Source organism: Glandiceps talaboti, chromosome 2, assembly GCF_964340395.1.
Source record: "Glandiceps talaboti chromosome 2, keGlaTala1.1, whole genome shotgun sequence".
NCBI lineage: Eukaryota > Metazoa > Hemichordata > Enteropneusta > Spengelidae > Glandiceps > Glandiceps talaboti.
In genome coordinates, this window is record NC_135550.1 from 5,832,622 (window position 1) to 5,854,634 (window position 22,013).

Consider the following 22,013-nt stretch of genomic DNA (forward strand, 5'->3'; position numbering starts at 1 on the left):
ATGTTTGCAAGAAAAGTAACATACAAATACACTATATTAACTCATATTGTTTCATTTTATAATGAATATGATATTTCTTTTGGTTGATTCAATAATGTGTATTGCAGAGTTGTTGAATTTTGTGAATTACACCGAAGACATTCAAATGCAGTGAAAAATTCAAACGAAAATGTAAACAAATATATGAATGCGACAATTGGTATATTGTGTTGTATTCCTAGCTGCCAGAGTTGTGAATTCCATCAAAAAACATTAATACGTAGTGAAAAATTGACATGAAAAATTTGCCAAAACAAGATACATGAATGCGACAATCAGTGAATGTTGTATTCCTTGTTGGCAGTATGAAAGAAAACTAATAAGAAGAAATATCTGTACAAAGGTATGTGTCATGAATGTAGTGAAAAAAAATCAATTTGTTTGTCAAAAACTATGTGAATGCTACAACCAGTGAAAAGCTGTATTCCTTGCATGCTGGCAGTATGAATGAAATATAAGAAGCGATCAAAACTATATTCAGGTCTGTGTCATGGCAATTAAAAGATGTGTACAAACCTTGACAGAAAAAAATGAATAATACAAAAATTGTGTTAAAGTAAATTATGTAAAGATGATTGTAGGAGGTGTAATATCTTTGCTTAGAATGTGAATAGATATATAAATTGTGTGTTGACATACCTCCTTGACCCTCTGTAGGAGTGGAAGAAGCCAGCCTTTGTTTGCCTCTATATGACTATCTAGAAACGTTAGCACGCTAGCCGTCGCAGCATTGGCACCCCGCACACGCGATCGTATAAGACCTAGACATTTAGAAGGACATAATAACATCAGTAAAACATTTCTCATTACTTCACATTCATTTTCTATTTAACTACTTAACAACATGATTATTTCAACTGGAATTTCACTAATGTATTACAACTAACACTTTAAGAAAAAATAAAAAAGACTCAGTGTCACACTGCCTTGTAAAAGTCAGTGTTGCCATGGAAACTGTCTGGCTATTTAAGTGAAGTAATGGGTTGATTGGCAAACCATGCTCTGTTCTCCAATTACTTTAAAATACTGGAAAAACCCATGCAGTTTAATCAAAGTAAATTGTTAGAAGTCATTACATCCTAACAGTCTGCGATGGAAAGTAAATTTATTGTAAATGTGCTACAGAATTGGATTGATATTCACTTCATGGCTTCCATGGCAACCAATACACGTAAATACAATAATCTTGGCTATTAAATGGTAATTGTATTAAAACATGATTTATTTAATTTTTCAAGGAATTTGCTTTCACTGCTGCCACTGATGTCCTTTGACCGAACTCCCAATCTGTAGCCTAGTACCACACATTATACATGCAGATCACTGGAAGTTAGTTATGACGAAGACAGACTGATTCTCTTTTTTTATCATTATTGGATTCCTTGAAAATGGATTCCTTCAAAGCAGAAAATCATAAATATATAACACCTTATGAACTTTTACGTGATATATTTCAGAATGAAATCCAATAACTGAAAAGACACCAGAAATAACGGAAACCTTCCTCGCTATGTATCATCCAGGTTTAAATAACCTTTGACACGACTGATCATTGGCTTTTTTGACACAATGCAGACATTTCTACATTTTGGAAGTTAGATGTATTTCATTACAAGAACTCTCCACACTTATCATATCTTACCTTCTCTTTTGGAATTTCTTAAAACTTTCACTTTTGGCAATTGTGTTAATGATAGTCCAACTTCAGCTGCGAGAAGAAAATATGAGATATTGATAGAGAGAGAAATATTTTACAACTGAATACATTGAAAGACTCACAATTCTGTCACGACAGAAAATTGAAAAGAACACATTTTCAGTTATGAGAAAGGGGGGGGGGGGGGGATAATGAAGACATCAAGAGAAAAGAAAATCTATGAAAATATTGAAATGTTGTAGCTGGAAAGAAAAGTAGAACTTCGAAGTAACCCAGCTGTTGTCTATACATAGGCGTAATGAGTCATCTTCAAACACATATGTCGTCTGCTGTGTATCAATGTCAACATCACCTGCACTGCTTACACTGTATACATATTGTATGTGTATGTGTTTCTAATCTACCATTTATTTTCCAACACCATGAATCTTCTCATACCTACAATGATTGCAGTTCCTCATACAATACAATATATTCTCATACATTTTGGATTCAACTGTTTTTTCATTCTCATCGGGGCAGTTCTAAACAGATCTTGACGTTTTTTAAACTTTAGTACGTGTAAGCTATTCAAATTGAATATTTCAAAGATATTCATATCAAAGATATTCATATCAAATCTAGCAAATTTGTAGTTTCTTTCTTTTTACACAAAATTTCCTTTTGAAAATGACAGTTCAAATCTAACCAATTTAAAGATCATGAAGGTTATTATCGAGGTTATTATGAACTAAATTTTTCACTTGAGTAAAAAAGCTTATAAACTCAGCTCTGTCACTTTCAATCAGGCTGAAAAACTGAACTTATTTTTTCACAAATTCTTATCAAATTCAGAAAATACACAATTTCTCCAAAACTTAATATAAACCACTTTCTTCTTTTATCACATACCGGTAATTATATCACTCTATACATAACTTTCATATAACATAAATTATCACTTCATATAAAAGCTAATTAACCAAGTCAAATTTGGAATCATTTCTAAAAGACATATTTTTACCAAAATTCTGTTATATTTCCACCTATACGTTTATGATTACTCATAGCTATTTTCTCTCCCTGCCCTAATTATGCATAAGTGATATACAGTTTGCCTACAGGGTAAGCCAACTGGATATCACCTGGTTTAACTTAATACCCAGTAATCTTAACAACTAGGCAGCCATCAAAGCACACACGACTTAACTATATAAATGATAACATTCAAATACCAAACAGATAATGGTTTATCTTTAGGAAAACTTGCTCTTGGCTATAACTCTTAAAGTATGAAGTCACGCTATCGTTTATAGTCAATGATGGGCACTTTCACTCAAGTTTCATTATAATATTTACAATGGAAATATACACATAATATGCTAGAAATGCCACGTCCTCTTTCTAGAATAAGCTAGATGAACATAAATGAAGAAATACAGCAATTTTGTAGATTTAAATCTAGGTTTTTGATAAACTATGTTTATAAACATGTTCTTTTACTCTCTAATTAAATGCTATATTTTTGTTACCGTTTTACTTAGAAATAGAGACTGGTAAGAACATTGTCCCCATCAAGGAACTTGGTTAAAAGTACCACTCAAATCCAGGATGCTCTCCTTTGTGATTGGCCGACCCTGTTTTCCATTTCCCAATAACTTAGTAACGACATCATTGGACAAAACAGCAGTTTACCGAACACAGTAAAAAAGAACACCTGTGTTTTGAATACGGTAAAACACAATTCAAGCACTAACATTTGGTTTTTCAAAGGCATTATTGTGTACAGGACATTGGGAAAATTCAGGATGGATACATCAGATTCTGCTTTGAATGAGATCTTGTACAATGCTGTATATGTATCTTACTAAGCAATAAGATAATAATTAACCTTTTTTTATTTTTTTGTTTTTATTTGTTTTTATTTGCGGGTTCTCTAAAACTTTACAGATATGGAAATGACAGATATGGAAAACTTATTGACAAATGGTCAGGCCTCACATGTCAGAGTGTAAATCATTTCCCCATCCCTGTCAAAGTACATGTACTACTGTATTTCCCGCATTTCAGTTTCTGTACTCCTTTCAAATAGATTTGAAACTTCCTAGAGTGCTAATTTGTTCCAATTACTCAATCTGATTGAAATCCGATGTAACGGTCAGCTAGTTGTTTCAGTTTAGATTTTGCATGCACCATCATTTGTTTTACACGTTCACTTTCAATTGCCAGCAACCTCTGAGGGCAGCAAGGAAGACCAAACCATGTACATATGAAAATATGTGGAATCCGAAGGTAACAAAAAGGTCAACTAAATTAGATTTTAATTAATCAGTTTACAAAATAGTGTTAGTGCATAAAAGAACCCGGGTTAGTTGTAACATGATGGTATGAATATTGTGAACAGCAGGTCAACAACTGTCATTCTCAATATATCATTTTTCACTTTGTTGGGCAAAAAACAGAAACATCATTGAATGACAACGGTAACTTTTCATTTATATCATTGTTTACGACAAAGTTAAAGCCCCCCCCCCCCCCCCCAACATTTTGTACATTAAATCATAAACAGTGAACTTCTCCCCTGTCTAAGATTAAAATGTGTTGTTCGTCTTGTCATGGGGGGGGGGGGTGGGGGGGGTGAACAGACTCAAATAATGGCTTGCCATATTTTCTAGTTACATTCTCTGTAAAGTACATCAGACCACCACAGTGTATTGTACAGATCACATAGAACTGGTTTGGATATCAATAACATCATCTCATATACTTACCATCATCACTGAAATCATCTACTAATATTATCTCTTTGATTAACTGAGGATGGCTCCTGTTTAAGACACTGTAAGTGAAAACAAAGAGAAATGTCACATTGGCTTGGCTCACAATGTAACAGCTATCAGTCCTACAGTTGTGTTTATTAGTCATATCAGAGGTTGGTGTTATCTGCAGCTAAATGCTATGTTCACATGTTACAAATGGGTATCAGTAGAGTGTCAGGGTGTAGCTTATAGTAAGCATAGCATCACACATTCTGTGAAAGAGAAAAATGGCCACCATCTGAAGTCATCATTCCGTAATTCAGACTTGCAAAAAGAACATTAGTGCCTGGGTATCAGTTTTCAAATAGCAGTAGGGGTGGAGAGATATATTTTTGTAATGGACAAATGATATCTGAATTCACACTACAAAATGTTGGGCCACTGCAGCAACCACTACATGTACATGACTGTTCCATGTTGAATGTACTTGTAAAGCATTCCATGTTAAAACAGTAGCAAGTCAAGATAATGTTAACGTGATCACTATGTGTCAAGTTTAACATGTAGAATGGTGTGACTTCATTAACGTAGGCGAGGCATTTGCGCTAAATTTACACAAAACTTTATAGGGGACACACCATTGGCAATAAATGGTTTACACCTTCCAATTTGACATGCGAAGAGAATTGACATACATCAACATACAGATTCTAATTAGTGTGAATGCAGCTGTGAATGAAAGGGTCGGCAAGTAATCTTGACATTTCTGTATGAAAGCTGTAAGCCGTCTTGATTCAGATATACTGTTGGGTTGTTAATCCTTGCTAGACCATGTCTAATGCCTAGTCATACTACTGTCAAGGCAATATGTAATCAACAAATGAGGCTTTCTGGGTTCACTGCATGTTTTCAGTATTTTGCTGAAGTCTACAGACTCTACATGTATATGTAACACTGATAAAATCTATAGTTTCATAAATTGCTGACAGTTACATTAGGGGTACTATAACATCTCATAGTAATTATACACATGTGTGAATAAGGGTTTCCGCTCTTCAAAAATAACTACAAATGAACACTGTTTTCACAGCAATCTAGCCAAATTTGTGAATGCAAGAAGCAATTGAGGATACATCTGTTAGATCATAACCTTGCTATAATACAAATGAGTTTATAGAAGAATGAATGGAAAGTGAGCTGGGGGTGGAAGGGGGGTATGAGGGGGTGGGCATAAACTTACCCAGCATAATTAATACATCACATTATACAAATTGTTACATAGATAAGTATGATACACATTTTCAAACTCCTAGCTTAGAATCCAGTCCTGTGGGGATTTCTAAGCCCTCACCATTCCCTTGCAATGTTCTAAGCGCAAAATCCACACATGACTAGATTCAAAGTTAACACAATCCACTTCAAAGATATTTGCATTATGTGGGAGAGGGTTTTTAACTTCATAACACTGTCAATCAAATGTATATTTCAGTTCCACTCAGAATCCACTGATTTTTATTCTAGTACCGTCACAAAGTAACCCTATACTAGCTTAGCCTAGAATCATTACTTTCAATTCATGGAGGCTAGGTAGAATCAAACTTCTACCTCTACGCTCATTTCAAGAAATTTTGATATTCTGAGACAGGATAGCATGAATGTCATTCTGAGGTAGCAAGTAATCTTTGTTTCTAAGCATCTCAATAATTAAGTGACATCTACCCAAATTTAGAACAACATTTTATTCTCAATCACTATGAATGTATCAGTGCTTTTGTTATCGCAGTAGTTAGGTAAAATCTACCCAGAGTTACTTGTCATCGATTTTATCAGGATTCCCTACCACTGTACAAGTGTTTTTGTTATGGCTGTAAGTAGGTAAAATCTACCCAAGTTCCATGTCATTTTACCAGGATTCCCTACCAACATGACAGTATCATGTATTGGGAACTACACCAGTTTTAACAGATTTTCCTATTTCAATTACCAGAGTTCCCAGCCCTTAGCAAAAATATCGTTTACGGTTTGGTAGCTCTTTTTGGGGCCTCCCAAATACACCCATGGTAAAATCAATGCATGTGAAAACAGTTGAAAATAAGACTCCATTTCCTCTCTCTACAGCTACATGTAAAGTTCTGGTTCTTCAGCTTTGGCAATAGCTCTGCTGGAATTAATTAGACGTTGTTTTGAATTGCTTAAGTGCAGAACCAAATTGGGCTGGAAGAAAAGACATCACCAACAGCCACTTTTTTTTTGTTTTAGCCATCCTATGTGTATCTAATTCTTTTTTAATCAGTTCACACTCTGCTGCTAATGAAATGAGCATAAAGTCGTTTCCATGGCATCCTTTGTAATACTGCTCAAAAATGTGTGAAATTTGACAGCCTGGAATCAACTATTTATACTTACATGCACTAACAGATTGGGCATGTTATAACTGATTTAACCCAGCCATGCCTTCTGGCATAACACTAACAGGCAATCCGACCATAGTTCCCAGCATAACGAAGTTTTCCAGTTACTATTCTTTGTATCTGTTTGTTTTGCAGCATTGTGTTATGGTTCATTACCTTCCCTATTGCTTGGATTAGCACTAATGTTAAGACTGGGATTACTGTTGGAGGTGTCAAACAGACTTGGGTGTCTCGTCTGATTAATCTATGCAGTGGTTTTCACAGGGTTTCCACTGTCCATTAACTGTCAATTGTTCGACGAGACCACAGCAGTTTAGTTGTCCCTCATCAAAGTGCAGACCCTATAAATCATGCCACTGTGACATTGTTTTTACTTTTAAAATTAACCGACATTCAGAACTCAGAACACATATTTTCGGGCAATACTTCTCACTTCAAACTTGATCAGCCAGGTTGATTTTAAGTTATTTTTTCCATGTACTAGTCTCTTTAGCACTTTAATCTTTCCATCCTGTGATTTGTGTTTGTGTACTGTACATACTTTATTTGCAATTACCACTAGTCTTAAAAACAAAAGAGAACGTAACAGTGGGATGTTAAGCTGATGAAAATGCAAGTAAACAACCCAGACATTTAGACTCCCTAGATTAGTGGTAAATATCAGAAGCACCTGTCAATTGTTTTTTCAATAACATGACATCTTTAAAGCCTTTTCTTTTATTTCCTTTTTTAGGATGGGTGTGTTTTTTGCTTTGCTCACAGTCTCCTTGCTATGAACAATAAACTAAACAGTGTGGAAACCTCTGAGTACCACAAGTGTTTCAACTTTCTAGTTTACACTGTCTTTTTGTTGTCAGAAGAATGACAAGAAAAAGAAGTTAACCTTGATTTACTCACCTGATTACACTTCTAAGTAAAGTTGACCTTGCTTCATTATGGAATGTTATGATGATTGAAGTCTGTGGAAAACTGGATATATCGTACAGAACGTTGTGACACCTGCAGAAATAATCATTAAAAAAGAAGAAGAAAGAATGAATGAACGAGATGAAAATAAATGCATGTCATGCATCATATAACGTACACACCCTCTGTTTTTCCAAAGTCCTTGTTCCCGAGAAACTTATGGGTGGTCCTATTCTATCTGAGTGTACATGGCTAGTTGAAAAGAAAAACATGCCTAAACACCTTTATACAGATACACCACAGTGTCGCTGCTGTTATGTGCTATGCTAGCAAATTACTTGGCTATCTATTGTGGTCAAGTAGCTGGAACGACACCCGAGGGATCCCACCTATTTTCTTTTATTTCTTCCCAATTGCAGTTGGTAATTGCATGTGTCTCTATTAATTTGTTGTGTAACACTTAAGTCTACTATAGCCAACATGTCCCTGGCATCCTGACTGTTTACAGCTCTAAAGAGCCAGCTACCATTCACACTCTCTGCATGTGAATCAAACATTTAATGGTAACCCCATAAACTGGTCTTCCTACACAGCTTAGTCCAGGGTTAAACGCACAGACAAAACGACTCATTTGAACGGGTGGGACACATGTTGATATTTATAACCTTTTAAAGTCCATTACCTGACAGAAGTGACTGAATAATGCAAAGTTGTAAAAAGATGTTGCTGTCATTGACTAATGGTTTCTTGTGGTGTTTGTTGCATAAAAATGGCCATCTGTGATTGACAGGCATTGACGATGTAAATTCCAGAAGTTAACACAGACAATGCGACATGTTGAAATTAACGTTTAAAATCCATTAACCGACAAAAGGGATTGAATAATGTAAATCGTAAAAAATGTTGTTGTGATTGAGTAGTGGTAGTTATGGTGTTTGTTTCATGAAAATAAGGGGGTTGATTGACAGGTGGTGATGTTAAATCCTGCCATTAAACTCCAGAATATAACAGGACCCATTTGAATGGGTAGGACCCGTTGAAATTTATAACCTTTAAAATCCATTACCTGACAAAAGTATTGAATAATGCAAATCGTAAAGAAAATGCTCTTGTGATTGACTAATGGTTTGTTGTGGTGTTTGTGTCATGAAATGGGAGGGAAGGGGGGTGACTAACTGACTAGATCTGGTGTTGATGAAGCATCAGGCCATCAAATTCCTGAAGTCAGTGATTAGAACCAAGATCAATTGGTAAATGTTCCATTATTGAGTAAATGGTCTTAACTTTTAGCATCTTATATCATCAACAACTTGACATGTGCAGACTAGACAATTTAATATACCCTTATTTTTCACTCCTTGTATAAGTTACATAAAGACTGAGTGTCTATACAGTGCCTCTGGAATCTTAAAGTATCCAGCAATATATGTTTTCTGATAGATCAGTTTTCATCTCAGACTCCCAAATGTATGTTCAAATGGCAAACTTTACCAACATTGTTTATTCGACTCCCTTCCTTGTATATTTTGCATGGGATCTGCAGTATTTAACTTTCAAACAGATCTTTGGGGATTTATAACATTGCCCTTAGGGTGTTGACAACATGAGTTGTGAAAAGTATGTGGTGAAATAAACAGTATGTTGATTTGATGAGAAAAGTGAAATTGATAACTCCCTGGGGTCATGTAACAAAAGCCAGAATGCTCAAGTTTTATGGACAAATACATGTAGATTTGGTATGGCAACCGCACAATCTTTAATGAGCAGCCTCAGGATTGGGGCATAAAAATGAAGTACATGTACCATGTACGTAAACTCTGGTTGTCACATAAAAAGTTTGGATTTCATTTTAAAAGAAATTAGGCCTGTCCCTGCCTGAATCAGTTGAAAACCAATTCAAACTGAATCATTTCAGAATCAAATCAAAACTGCTTTCCTTCCCCACGAGAAAACTAGAGCCATTCACTTTCATGTCATGATACATTCCCACATGACAAATCTGGTTTGGTTTACTATTGATCTGCATTTAGTAATGTGTGTCATTGCTACAACATTTCATTCATTACAGACAAAATGTACTAATATACATGTACTTTGCATTAAACCCTGTTGTTGAAACTACATGTCAAAGAAGATCTAACAATTTTCTTGCTCAAAAATGGCAAGAATACGTATCATGGTACCGAGGGTAAGACTGACTGATTGAATGTGAGTCGCATACCTTCATTTACAGTTTGGCCTAATTAATAATTGCAATAAGGATGATAGCTATATTTGTTTCAGTTACAACATACAAAATGTGTAGAGCTGTTTGCCAAACAAAAGACGTTGACACATACAAAATACTCAGTAAACAAACAAGATATGGATGATAATTAGGAGTTAGAAATTGATCTCAAGGTCAGGATTCACCCTAGCCTGTTTTACTGCTCTGTCCAGATACATTATTAGCTTGTCATACCTCCAAGCCCTTGTATTCTCTGCTTATATTGAGAAAAAATTTTAAATGATTCACCTAGCCACACCACTGAGCATCCCCCCCCCTCCCAAAACTCATTACCATACTTATCCAGCACCCATATAGTTAAATTTACATAAAACACACATATAAAGAAAATGTTAATGCACTACACAGTACATCAGGTGTATAATATATTTACAATAATGATTCATTTGAATAGCTACAGCCTGACTAGTTATCATTTACCATGTTATCAAGACTTTCATGTTTCAGTATCCTTATACAGGTACCTATCAATCACTATGTACAATTAGTTATCAAGTTCTTATTGCATCAAGGTTTTGATTGCTTTTAGATAAAAAAGTTCAGATCTGGTGATTGATTGATTGATCAACTGACTGAGTGACTGAGTGACTGAGTGACTGACTGATCGATCAATTGATCGATCGATCGACTGATCGATCGATTGATCGATCGATCGAATCGATTGATTGATTGATTGATTGATTGATTGATTGATTGATTGATTTTTTGATTGATTGATTGATTGATTGATTGGTTGATTGATTGATTGATTAATTGATTGATGCACATTAAAGCATGCCTGTGTTGGTAGGTACGTGATCTGGGGTGAATGACTGCTCAGATTGTTGTGAGACAGAGAGAGTGTACATACTGGTATGTATTTATAGCTGATAATCCCTTAAATTAACACTGCCTGGGGAGAGGATATTGCCTTTTATTGTGATACTACTGAATGTTCTGTTAACTGCCTGCTGTGAAAGGAGAGAATTTCTGCTAGGGATTTCTATTAAAAATAGGACCTGCAGTTGTTGGCCATTTAGACTAGCTAAACCCCTAGATGTAATCATGTTTATGGCAAATGTACCAATCAGTCAAGCTGTCAATCAATCAATCAATCAATCAATCAACCACCTGATCTGACCTTTTTTGTCTAAAAACAATCAAAACCTTGATGCAACATGAACTTGATAACTAATTATAGTGATTGATATATACATGTATAAGGGTACTGAAACATGTATGTCATGATAACATGCTAATAATTAGTCAGTCTGTCGTTATTCAACCATGTTTGGCAACCATGCAGTGACAGTTGATATCAGTGTCACTAAAACCAATGTCCAGGGTAAAATGGTCCTATAAAAAAAGTGCCATCATATGTACATTTCACAAGTTGTACACATTAAGATAACAACAATGTTGAATGTATTGTGATTACAGATTTAAGAAGTTACCTTCATTGCTGCACTGAGTCTCAGACCTTCTTTTAGAGCTCTGAGACGGAGTAGTCATAATTAAATTGTCTACAAACTTCATGACGTGCAAAAAAAAAAAAGAATTTCCTAAATTTAGGTCAACAGGAATAAATGAGTGATCCAAATATCGTTCTACAAAATGTATCTTGTCAAAAACAATGAAAATTAGAAGTCTTCAATGGGACATGAACCAGAATCACTTTCATTCTTTGAGATGGAGGGGGGGGGGGAGTATTTGCACCTCACTATATTTGTCTGAAGTTTTCAAAATCTTAGAAAATTTGCCATATGAATGTTTAATGTTTTCAAATAATTTCTTTTCAAAAATGGTGGTTCACCATCTTATCAATACACAGATTAAACAATCTTTTATTTTGAAGTTGAGTTAACAAAAGATAATTTAGATTTTGAAATGGGTATTAATTAAGATCAACATAATTTTTGTTGGTTTTCACTAAGAATGGGTTGGAGGTTGTGTGAAGACAGTTCTTTTAAGGTCAAGGCACATAGTACATGATTCATACCCTTTTCTGTACTTATAATGCATACATAATACTTTGAAGCAAATTGCACTTGACATTGGGAGGAGCCACAGGTACATACATGCTCATCACTAGATAAACAGGAAAGACAAAGTTTACCTTGATGTCTAGACTGTCACTCATCAAACAAACAGACACTGGTTTAGTAAGTTTACCAATATTTGCAGACCTTTTAATTTACCAAGTGTATATAACCAGTATGTGATAGTGTATTCATCTACCAATCCTATGTATAGATTTGCAATTCTAACTGTGAACAGTGTGAATCACCAGTGCAGGAGAAGATTACACACTTCTTTTGGTTTACATTACATTGTTAGATGTGTGTACAGCTATGTGTACAATGTAGAATGCACTAGACCAGTTACAACAACATTGACAGTTTTTTTAAGCTTCACACCCACACCTGTATGCAAATAGTACATGTGTATACAGATTCACCTCAGGTATTTGTAGGAACCTGGACTCTGCACAACTGTGTCCACTCCTTGTAGAGATGATACAAGTCAGTGTTATTCCTATCTTGAATACAAAGTACATGTATAATCTATGGAATAGTCAGGCCACTGTTCTAATAGCATTCCTCTAGACATGAAAGAATATAATGAGGTGCTATGATCATGGAAGTATAACCTTCCAAGCTACTACTAGAGGACTTTCAAGATACTGTTTCAGCTATCCTATTTACTGTCATTTTGATTTTTGGAATTTTTACCCATCCTTCCAAGGAAAGACAAGCAAAAAATCAAAAGGGCAGTTAGGATAGCTGAAACAGTATCTTGAAAGTCCTTTAGGTCTACAGGTAGGCTACATTCTTGCCATCAAAATAAACAGGAAATCTTTCATAAAGAAAGTACTGTCGTATGACACCTACAACTATATCAGACACACTGAAATTGAAACATCATCAAAAGTCCACACCTGTTTATGACAAGATACATGTAGTCCTTTATATTTACTTTTTGTATCAGTCAATATTAATCCACATATACATTGTACAATTGCAACAGAAAAGGAACTTAACAGCTTACCACACATACATACCCCAAAGACTAGTCACTATCTCAAGAAAACAAGCCTCTGGACTAGATAATACAGCATTAACCTTTGATTCTTTTTTACAAAAGGGTTCTATGTGAAACAGTATAATCTATAAAGCTCTTATTTGATGTGTTGTTTTGAGATACAACATTCATGGACATGTGGACATGACGACTATTTTGACTTTGCACATTCTGCGTTCTTTGTTTGTTTGAACGTAACTTGAAGAGTACAAACATGAAATAAGTGCAAAGATTCTGATTCACAATCTGTAGTTTAGTTTCAACAATTTCCTACACCTAGCCTACCTGTAGTCTTGAAGGATTAATACTACTACATGTACACTACTTCAGCTATCCCAACTGCCATTTTCATTTTTTTCATTTTCGCTCGGAGGATAAGTTAGAAATCAAAAATTCACAAATGTTAGTAAATACCTGAAATAGCGCAGAAGCATTAAAAATGTAGTTCTGCAAGACTAAAAGATAGGCTATCTTAAACCTTCAAATAGAGTTATTTGCAATTTGTCTCAGCTACAACTTTCACATCCATATCCAAACACAAGTGTTTTGATTTTCTTTGGCGAAAATTCTAGTTGATTAAATCTTGACACACACCTAGAATAGAATGGGCACTTGAAACAAAGTCCAGTCTAGAGGCTATCTTGGGCATTGAATCCTTCTTTGTGGAGAACTTGGTTTCAAAGTTCTTTGTGTGGAAGGACTCAAAGCCATGGACAGCCTCCAGACTATGAAAAGGCCAGCACAAGATTTGCTAGCTGAACCAGCACTGTTTACATCACATGTACACATAACTACTGTGAGAGTTTATAAATTCACACATACGTACATGTATACAAACAGTTTTGGGAAAGGTAGGTTTGTCACAAGACAACAGACATTATTTACTAATTGTCTGCACCATACTTGCGCCTGTATGTGACAAGTTACACTTGATTAAAACATGCACCTATTTCAATAAAGTCACAATTTGTAATTCGAAAGCGGAAACTTGAAAGGAAATCTTAAATGAACAGCAAAACACTGAAACCCAACACAGGTTTGCAGTGCATGCTTCGACATCATCTTGGCCTTTATTAAAGTGTATTATTTGTCAAATTGTCTCACTTGTTTTGCAAAGTCACACCTGTATTAAAGTATGATGAATTTTGACAACATTCACAGCTGGAATGGAGGAAAATAACAAAATGACCATTGTGAAAATACAAGCAATCACTCAAAGAATTACCTTTGACATACTATGAATGTACACAACACAGCTGACAACATTATTCATGAATGTAAATGAATCTACAGAATTCACACCTGCATGCATGTGTTTGTTTCTACTCCCACCATTCAATATTTTGTCAGGATCGAATTTACAAATCAAGTAAGTACAGAAATTCCCAATGAAAAGATTACTAGCCATGACTGTGTATCGTACATGTAAGTTTTACTTTATATAGTTGTACAAAACTCATTAAAAACCACTGCTGCCAGCTGGCATGTAATCTGTACTATTTATGTGTGTACAGTAACACTACACTGTGTGTGTGAATTCACCAAATAGGTGAACTGTAGCACCTGCTTGGCTGCCTTTTGGAGGTATTCATGGGTGGGTACACAAAGTTTATGCAAGCGTAAATTGTCTACATGGTGATCACAAAGTAGTGTAATGCAGCATAAAAAAAAACACTACTAATGAAAGATCACTGTTTAGGGTTTCCACTAAAACTGACACCTGTTCAGAAATTAGGGAATTTGAATAGACTAGTGCAATTAAACTATGAGACAACCACAGTATCTAGGCCATGTTTAGAGGGACTTGTAGTTGTACATTAACTCGGTTTTTAGAAACTTAATTAAAACACCATCAAAGTTTGCACTATTTTTCAGTTAAGATTACGATAAGATAAGATATATATATTTTATATACTTTTTTTAATAAGTTTTTTTTTCCATTGCAAAGCATACATGTGCCAAACCTTTATAGAAAATGTTTCAATCCTAATTAGCTGACATGACAACCACTTGTCTATCAGTCAATGATGCTAACTGTGTACACTGCATATTAGCTGCAATAATTGTAGCATAATAGTTTTGAATTTGACTTTGTTTCTTGGTTGTTGTTGTTTTGGTTTTGGTTTTTGGGGAAGGGTGGTTGAGCTTTTTTCATTCCAGGGTGTAAACTCAAAACAAATGCTACAATTCCAGCTAAAAAAAACTCAAATACACAGGTGCGAGGCAGATCTGCCTTGCAAAGTTGAGTGGATTTTTCTGCTAAATTACACCTTACCTGCCAAAAAAAGACATTTCTAACTTCAACATTAATTATGGAGCCTTCAAATCCCCCAAAATGTTCAAAAGTACCCACTCCCCTCAAAATCATGAAAAGAAATATTATGCACCGCAACATTTTGAAAGGGGTAGTACAGTAGTTAAGTGAGATGTTGGCATCACACCCTGTACTAAACGTTTCAAAATGTTCCTACTGGATCTGCCTCATGCCCGTCTATTCAAGTTTGTGCAGCTGGACTTGTAGCTTTTGTTTTACAGTTTGAATCCCGGAACAAAAAAAAAAGGTTTTAAAAAATGCAACTCAAAATTCAAAACTAACAGTAAGTAACACTACAATTATTGCAGGTAACTGCATCTTAACCTGTTTACATCGCAATCTGTGATTTTACTGGCTCACTAACACTACACTCAAACTGAATGGTTTGGAAAAAAAATAGGGCAGCAATAACATACGACAGCCTAATTGACTATTCAAATGAGAGCAATATGTAAATGTGTCCTCTTTGAAATGAGCATAAGAGTGACTTAATTTACATATAGTAAACATTACCTTAAATCTACAAACAGGCATGCTGATAACTGACATTGGGGGGTATGGCCATTATGAGAAAAAAAGTTCAATTTTAAAGGCTACAAAAACTGGTTTTAAATATAATACATTGTAAGTCAAAAAGTTACCAAACTAAAAACTAGAGCTGCTTTACATATATTATGGGAACATACAATGTAGAAGATACCCATCGTCACAAACCGCAGCCTCTTTTACGACACCGTCAAAGACGCACCTTCGCAGTGTCGTGGAAGAAAAATCAGCTCTGGTTTGCGAGAATGCGATATCAGGCTGAAATACATGTACAATGAGTACATGTAGGCACATATACAAAGATACTTTTCAACTTTTTGTCACACAGTGCCCTCTATGTGTAAGCCAATTTGACAGGTCACAATGAACACAAAAGTAAACCAAGTGGTTTTCTCTGATCCCTTGCTAGATGTATGTGAGGCTCAGATGGACAGTGTAGGACATACATTTTTTCTATTTTAACCCACAACAAAAAATGTATTACTGGCACACTAAATGCAAGTACATTTTGGAGATTGAGAGACTAATTACAGGAATAGCTAAAACACGCGATACTTTGAATGCTCACAGTAGATGAAAAGTGTATCTTGTCTAAGTTTCTTTTCCTAAATTCGATATAAATTGCTGCTTTTTACATCACTTTCCATCATGCCTACAAAATGTACAGACAAAAGCAGTGAATGCTAGTACATAACTTTATGAACATTTTGAAATGTGCTAACATTGCAATTTTTCTGTAAGTTTTTTTGTTTTTTTGGACTGATACACAATTCCCTCATGCCTAAAGTATTCAATATCCTTGAAAAAAAATTCTACTATTTGGTAACATCATAAAAAGGTGAACACAATGACTTCTGTTACACATGCTATACATGACTACACCAGGAGGGTATTTGTGAATACCGTAAGTCGGCCTAATATTATTGTCCCTCCAGCAGCAGCATCATCCATGATATGGTACAGGTATCCAGAATTCCTTCATGTACTTGGTAATCATTGACAGATAATTTCTATCACTACTTGGGAGATATTTACAGTTAAAATAAATTGTTGTATCATGTGTAATAATGATAAAGAGTAAATAGTGAACCTACATGTAAATGTGAAACAGTTATAAGAAACAGCCTACAAAATTTACACACCAATCACACCATGTCAAAACAAGTCTGGTTGAATAGCAAGAATGTGATAGAATGTGAGATAACTTTGACTGACATTTGTATGTGTACACTAACCAGGTTGGTATAATCAGAGCCCACCAACAGAGTGAGGTTTTACCATACCTAATATATTGCAGTGATAAAACTGTCACTGGATGATGGAAGGTTATCTCCAACATTTCTTTCTTCCAATCTCACCACTTTATCTACATGATGATGTACTTGTGTCAGTTTACAGAACCCCTGGTATATACATACAAACTTGTACAAATTCCAGTTTGGGGTGGTTTTTTGAACAAGAAGTTACCCTGTCATCAACTGTAGTCAATCAATGTAATAACAAGTCCTAATTAAAGAGACCGACAACAACAGGAAAACAAAGCAACACACAAGCGAGAAGCTTCCAGTGAATAGCCGTAAGACGTCTCCCTTCGTCTCCATCGGCACTATGGAGTACAATGTCCTTATTCTGAACTGATTCTCACCACAAAGAGCTGATTACCCTGTCTTGACACAACAAAGAACACTCAAATCTGCTTACTGTGAACACTCTACCAACAATGCATACACAAAGTAGTAGTTCTTGTCTGTGATTAGATTCCTAACTCAGTGTGTGTCACTGATTCTAGGTAACAAACAAAATCAGTTGATGTTTTATGGATGCAGTGCATGTGTCAGAGTCACTCACTTTATTCTTTTCTACTTGATGTCTTTCAATGTCATTACATGTAAATACTGTTTGCTATTCCTATTGTGCATACAAATATAGCCATGTAATAGATTTGGCAGTAAAATCCTAGTAATGGACCACTCTCGCAAGACAGAGCTTATTTTTCTACTAAATGCCATGAAAAAACCATTGAGAGTTGGATGGTGCTGAAAAGAGGCCTGTGATATTCTGGTGATTACATGTAGTTGGCATCTTTATGTTCATCTACAACAACTACACCCCAACATTTTTTTTAATTTGGAAGCCATTCATTGACTTCCAATAAAAATAAAGTATGAATTAATTACCACATCTTCAATGAAACTTTCCTCATTTACAATTTCTTTTACTGAAATATTTAGTTTTCGGGCTTCGTCACATTTTTCGCATGAAACGTTACTATCTCTTTGTCACCAACAGATTTAGAAATCCCTGAGGACTTTAAAGATTGTAAATTTTTGTATCATGCTATTCTAAAGATGTGAAAACTTGCCCCCTATAGCTGCTTCAATTCCATGATTCTGAAAATGTCGGGAGTTTTTTTTCAAACAAATGAATTTAAGCATTTATTTGGCAACCGGTCATATTACAATACAACTTTTAATGTGGAATGTTCACCAGAATGATAATTGCCTCTGTGTATTGTTATCTGTTACTTATCTCTCATACCAGTAGGTAATCAACCTGCAAGGTTACATTTTTTGTATTTGTTCAGTCTTGTTTTTAAACTACCATACATGTACTTTTACTGTGGGGTCCACAACAATTAACTCAAGTCAACGAAACATGGTGACAAGAATAGTACCATTACACATGTACCAGCTACTGAAAATAAAAGTGTTTTCATATGTGTACGTATTACATCGTGTTGACAAGAAATTGTGAACTGTACACAACGTCTTCCCACTAGAACATTAGTAAGACAAACCCTCCCACTTGTTTCCTTCTCAATCTACCTTAATCTACCTTCATACACCTGCTTGTCTCCCCTGTTTCCTGTACATGTAATCATTTTTGTAATTCCAGCCCCCACCTCCACTTATACCCTTTGGTATCTTTCGGTATTCAATCTATTATTAACCTTTTGTGCCATAAAGCATGTCACAGGTGAATGGAATGAGTCGCCTGTCAACATCATTTACAACAAACAGTATTATCACACCCACACACCCCACCCCTACCCCCACCCCATACACACAAAAACAAACAAACAGTAAAACAGTTAACATGTTTCAGCGTAATTAAAAGCACAAACTGATCACCCAAAGACTTGGCTAGCTGGCTTGTCTTCTGCTACCCTTGCTTGGCACATTCGAATTTCCTATGCAATGATTAGTGAGGTACTAAAAACAGCATGTTGACTTTATATACTAATGTAACATGCTGAGTATCTTTGATGCTTGCTGTGTGCTACTAGACTCTTTCATTTGTTAATCTTTCTTTTGAAACTTAGACATCTCTATGGGGTTATAAGACTTTAGTAAACTCCTGATTCTTAGCGAGGCATACCTTGGCTTTGTTTTGAGGCTAAGAATGTCTAATAATAACAGATATGTCAGTCCCACACGGATAAACATGCATACCAAAAAGAAGCCTGTAGTTGTAAACATTGACCATCAAATTGTGAAATAGATATATACACTGTATGGAACAAAGTACATTGAGTATAAAGTTCAAGAAATGTTTGGGTCGTCTTTGCCAAATTTTACCTCTAAGTAGGCTGTACATAGATAGCGTAAGAAAATGTGGGAACGACCAAGAGACTATTAAATACAGAACATCATTATTACAGGGTAAAATGGTCCAGACTCCCACATTAACAGAAGACCATTATTGAGACACTTTGGTGAGAACTTGTACCATATGTAATTCCACTGTGGGAACTCAATTCCGGGGGCAGTTTACTATTCAGAACTTGATTTTGGTAATGGGTCCTTGATGACAGACAAGCTAGTTTGTATCATAGTACTGTGTACATTGTGAGGGATTATCAAAATAAGCAGACATACAATGTACACTAGGGTAAGATTATAAAGATCACTGGACATGTGTTGTAGACTGTCCTTGGGCAAGTACACATAGGAGCGTATGTTGGTTCTTGGAAAATAATTCAGCATCATTGCAAAAGAATAGTATAATTTTAAGAAGCAGATATAATCTTAGATTGGAAGGAGTGAGGTGAGTAACCAAAATTTGCAAAGTCAGCAGTAATTTGATAAGATTTGAACAATTTCAGTCACTAGAACAGCATAAAAAATTTACAAAAAAAAAAAAAATTTCATAAAATTTTTCGAAGAAATTCCTACACATAAGGACCATTTTAATATACATCTAATCTAAAGTTACATGTTGAAATGTGAGAAAAATTTGGGCACAAGAACAACGATAATCCATGATTTTTAGCAGAAAAGTGTGAGTATCAAACTTGAAGTGAACAGTAGCAAACAAACACTAATATAATATATGCAAGCCACAATATGCAATCTGAACTTTCTCATGGTAATAAAGACATCAAGTTAGAAAGGGCAGCTTTCCCCTTAAGTCATTCATATCTAAACAAATCTCTTGAAAGGCCTTGCAGACACATTGACTGGGCAAGAGTCAAGTGTTGCCAAGGGAAAAACGTGAAGGATATACTTCACTTTGTTGCTTTTAATGGCCAATTATGTGTAAAATATGACAATCACAAAACATGTAATGTACTGTATCACATACAAATGAGCTTTCAGCGAGATAGAAAGTTTTTGGCCTTTGGTTTTTGCGAGACATGCACATATATTGGTGATGTTCTATTTTACGAATACATATATCTATATATAAAGCATTCAAAAACTATCTTTTTTTTAAATTGGTTATTTTTTATCAATTTTTTTTATGGGGGTGCTAGGCCATGGAAAGTACAATTGAAATTATTCAATTATCAATTAAGACTTGATGAGCGGAATTAAACCACATGAAAGAATCTCACAAATTTTTGTAAAATTGAAAATTTGCCTATCAGCCGTCTACAAGACTCCAAGCAACAATGTGAAGAGAAGTTACTGTTTATGTTACTACAAAAGTACAAGGTAAAGACCTACAGGTATAAACCTGGTACATATTTATGTTGCGTCAAACAATGGGATATGATACAGGAACTGGTGTTGTATAGAAATTGAGTTTCCTTTGGAAACTAATCTAAACCAAAAGAATCACAGGATACAAATCATATTTCATTAAAAGAATTGCTCTGAGCTGGGAACACTCGTGTATGGCCTTACAAGCAAGTGAGACCTTTTAACTGAAATGCTGGGGGATATTAAAGGCCCCCTAGAGGGGCACATTTTGTATCTCTCCCTCAGTTGTCAGAATGAAATACTCAAATGTAAGAATATGGATAAGTTTATGTGAAATGGAATTATAGTACATGAAATTGTAAAGTTCATCTGAAATTTCTCAAACATTATGTCATGCTGTTATGCTACAAGAACTCATTTTGGGAATAATCACTTCTGTCATTTCAAACTACCAATTATTTTATAAATCCTCACTTTCAACTTTACTCCTAGGGAATGACGGCAGGTGACATTGTTTCAACTGAAAATTATGATCTTTGCATCACAAGTAAGGTCATTCTCATTCCTGTACCTGTGGGAATGAACAGCCTGGTTTTTTTTAATAGCCTGGCATCCAATTAATTGCCACCAATTTTGATGGCTGTAATTATTTTGAGTAAAAAATGCACATCATAGTGATAATTGGGGGTTGAAGAATGTACCAATTAATTACACATTTGTGTCTGAATTAAGCCATGCCTCTCCCAGTTCACTCCCAGTTCACTCCCCCTCAGTGTGTGACTTTTGTCTAACACAACTACAATGCACTGCATGCACCTTCAAAAACAATTGTATATGTTACATTATTGAGCCTCAACTGTACACATTAGGGGTAGTAAATGCAGGTAAAATCTACCTGAATTACCCAACCTTTGTTTGGGGTTTTCAATCAAAAATATGGTTTAGTGTGCAATACATTATATTTCCCCCTTTCTGGTAATGTGTTCCCAAACCTTAAACAAAACACACTGCCTCAAATCATTATTGAACTCTATGGCATATCTGCCCAGCATGATGATCAAATATTTTCAATTACAGCACATTACACTTGAAACAAGCATTTGATATGAATGTAATGACCTGGTGTTGGG

General features: G+C 35.2%; 1 protein-coding gene across 2 annotated transcripts in view; it reads right to left on the minus strand.

Moving 5' to 3' along the window:
• Positions 1 to 22,013, minus strand: part of LOC144448331 (polypeptide N-acetylgalactosaminyltransferase 2-like) — a 56,866-nt gene that overhangs the window by 22,824 nt on the left and 12,029 nt on the right. For both annotated transcript variants that reach the window (XM_078138533.1, XM_078138541.1), the window contains exons 3-6: positions 7,743 to 7,844; positions 4,447 to 4,514; positions 1,682 to 1,747; positions 679 to 800 (exon numbers count right to left, since the gene is read on the minus strand). In XM_078138533.1, the coding sequence (XP_077994659.1) occupies positions 679 to 800; positions 1,682 to 1,747; positions 4,447 to 4,514; positions 7,743 to 7,844 (358 nt within the window). The remainder of the gene's footprint in view (positions 1 to 678; positions 801 to 1,681; positions 1,748 to 4,446; positions 4,515 to 7,742; positions 7,845 to 22,013) is intronic.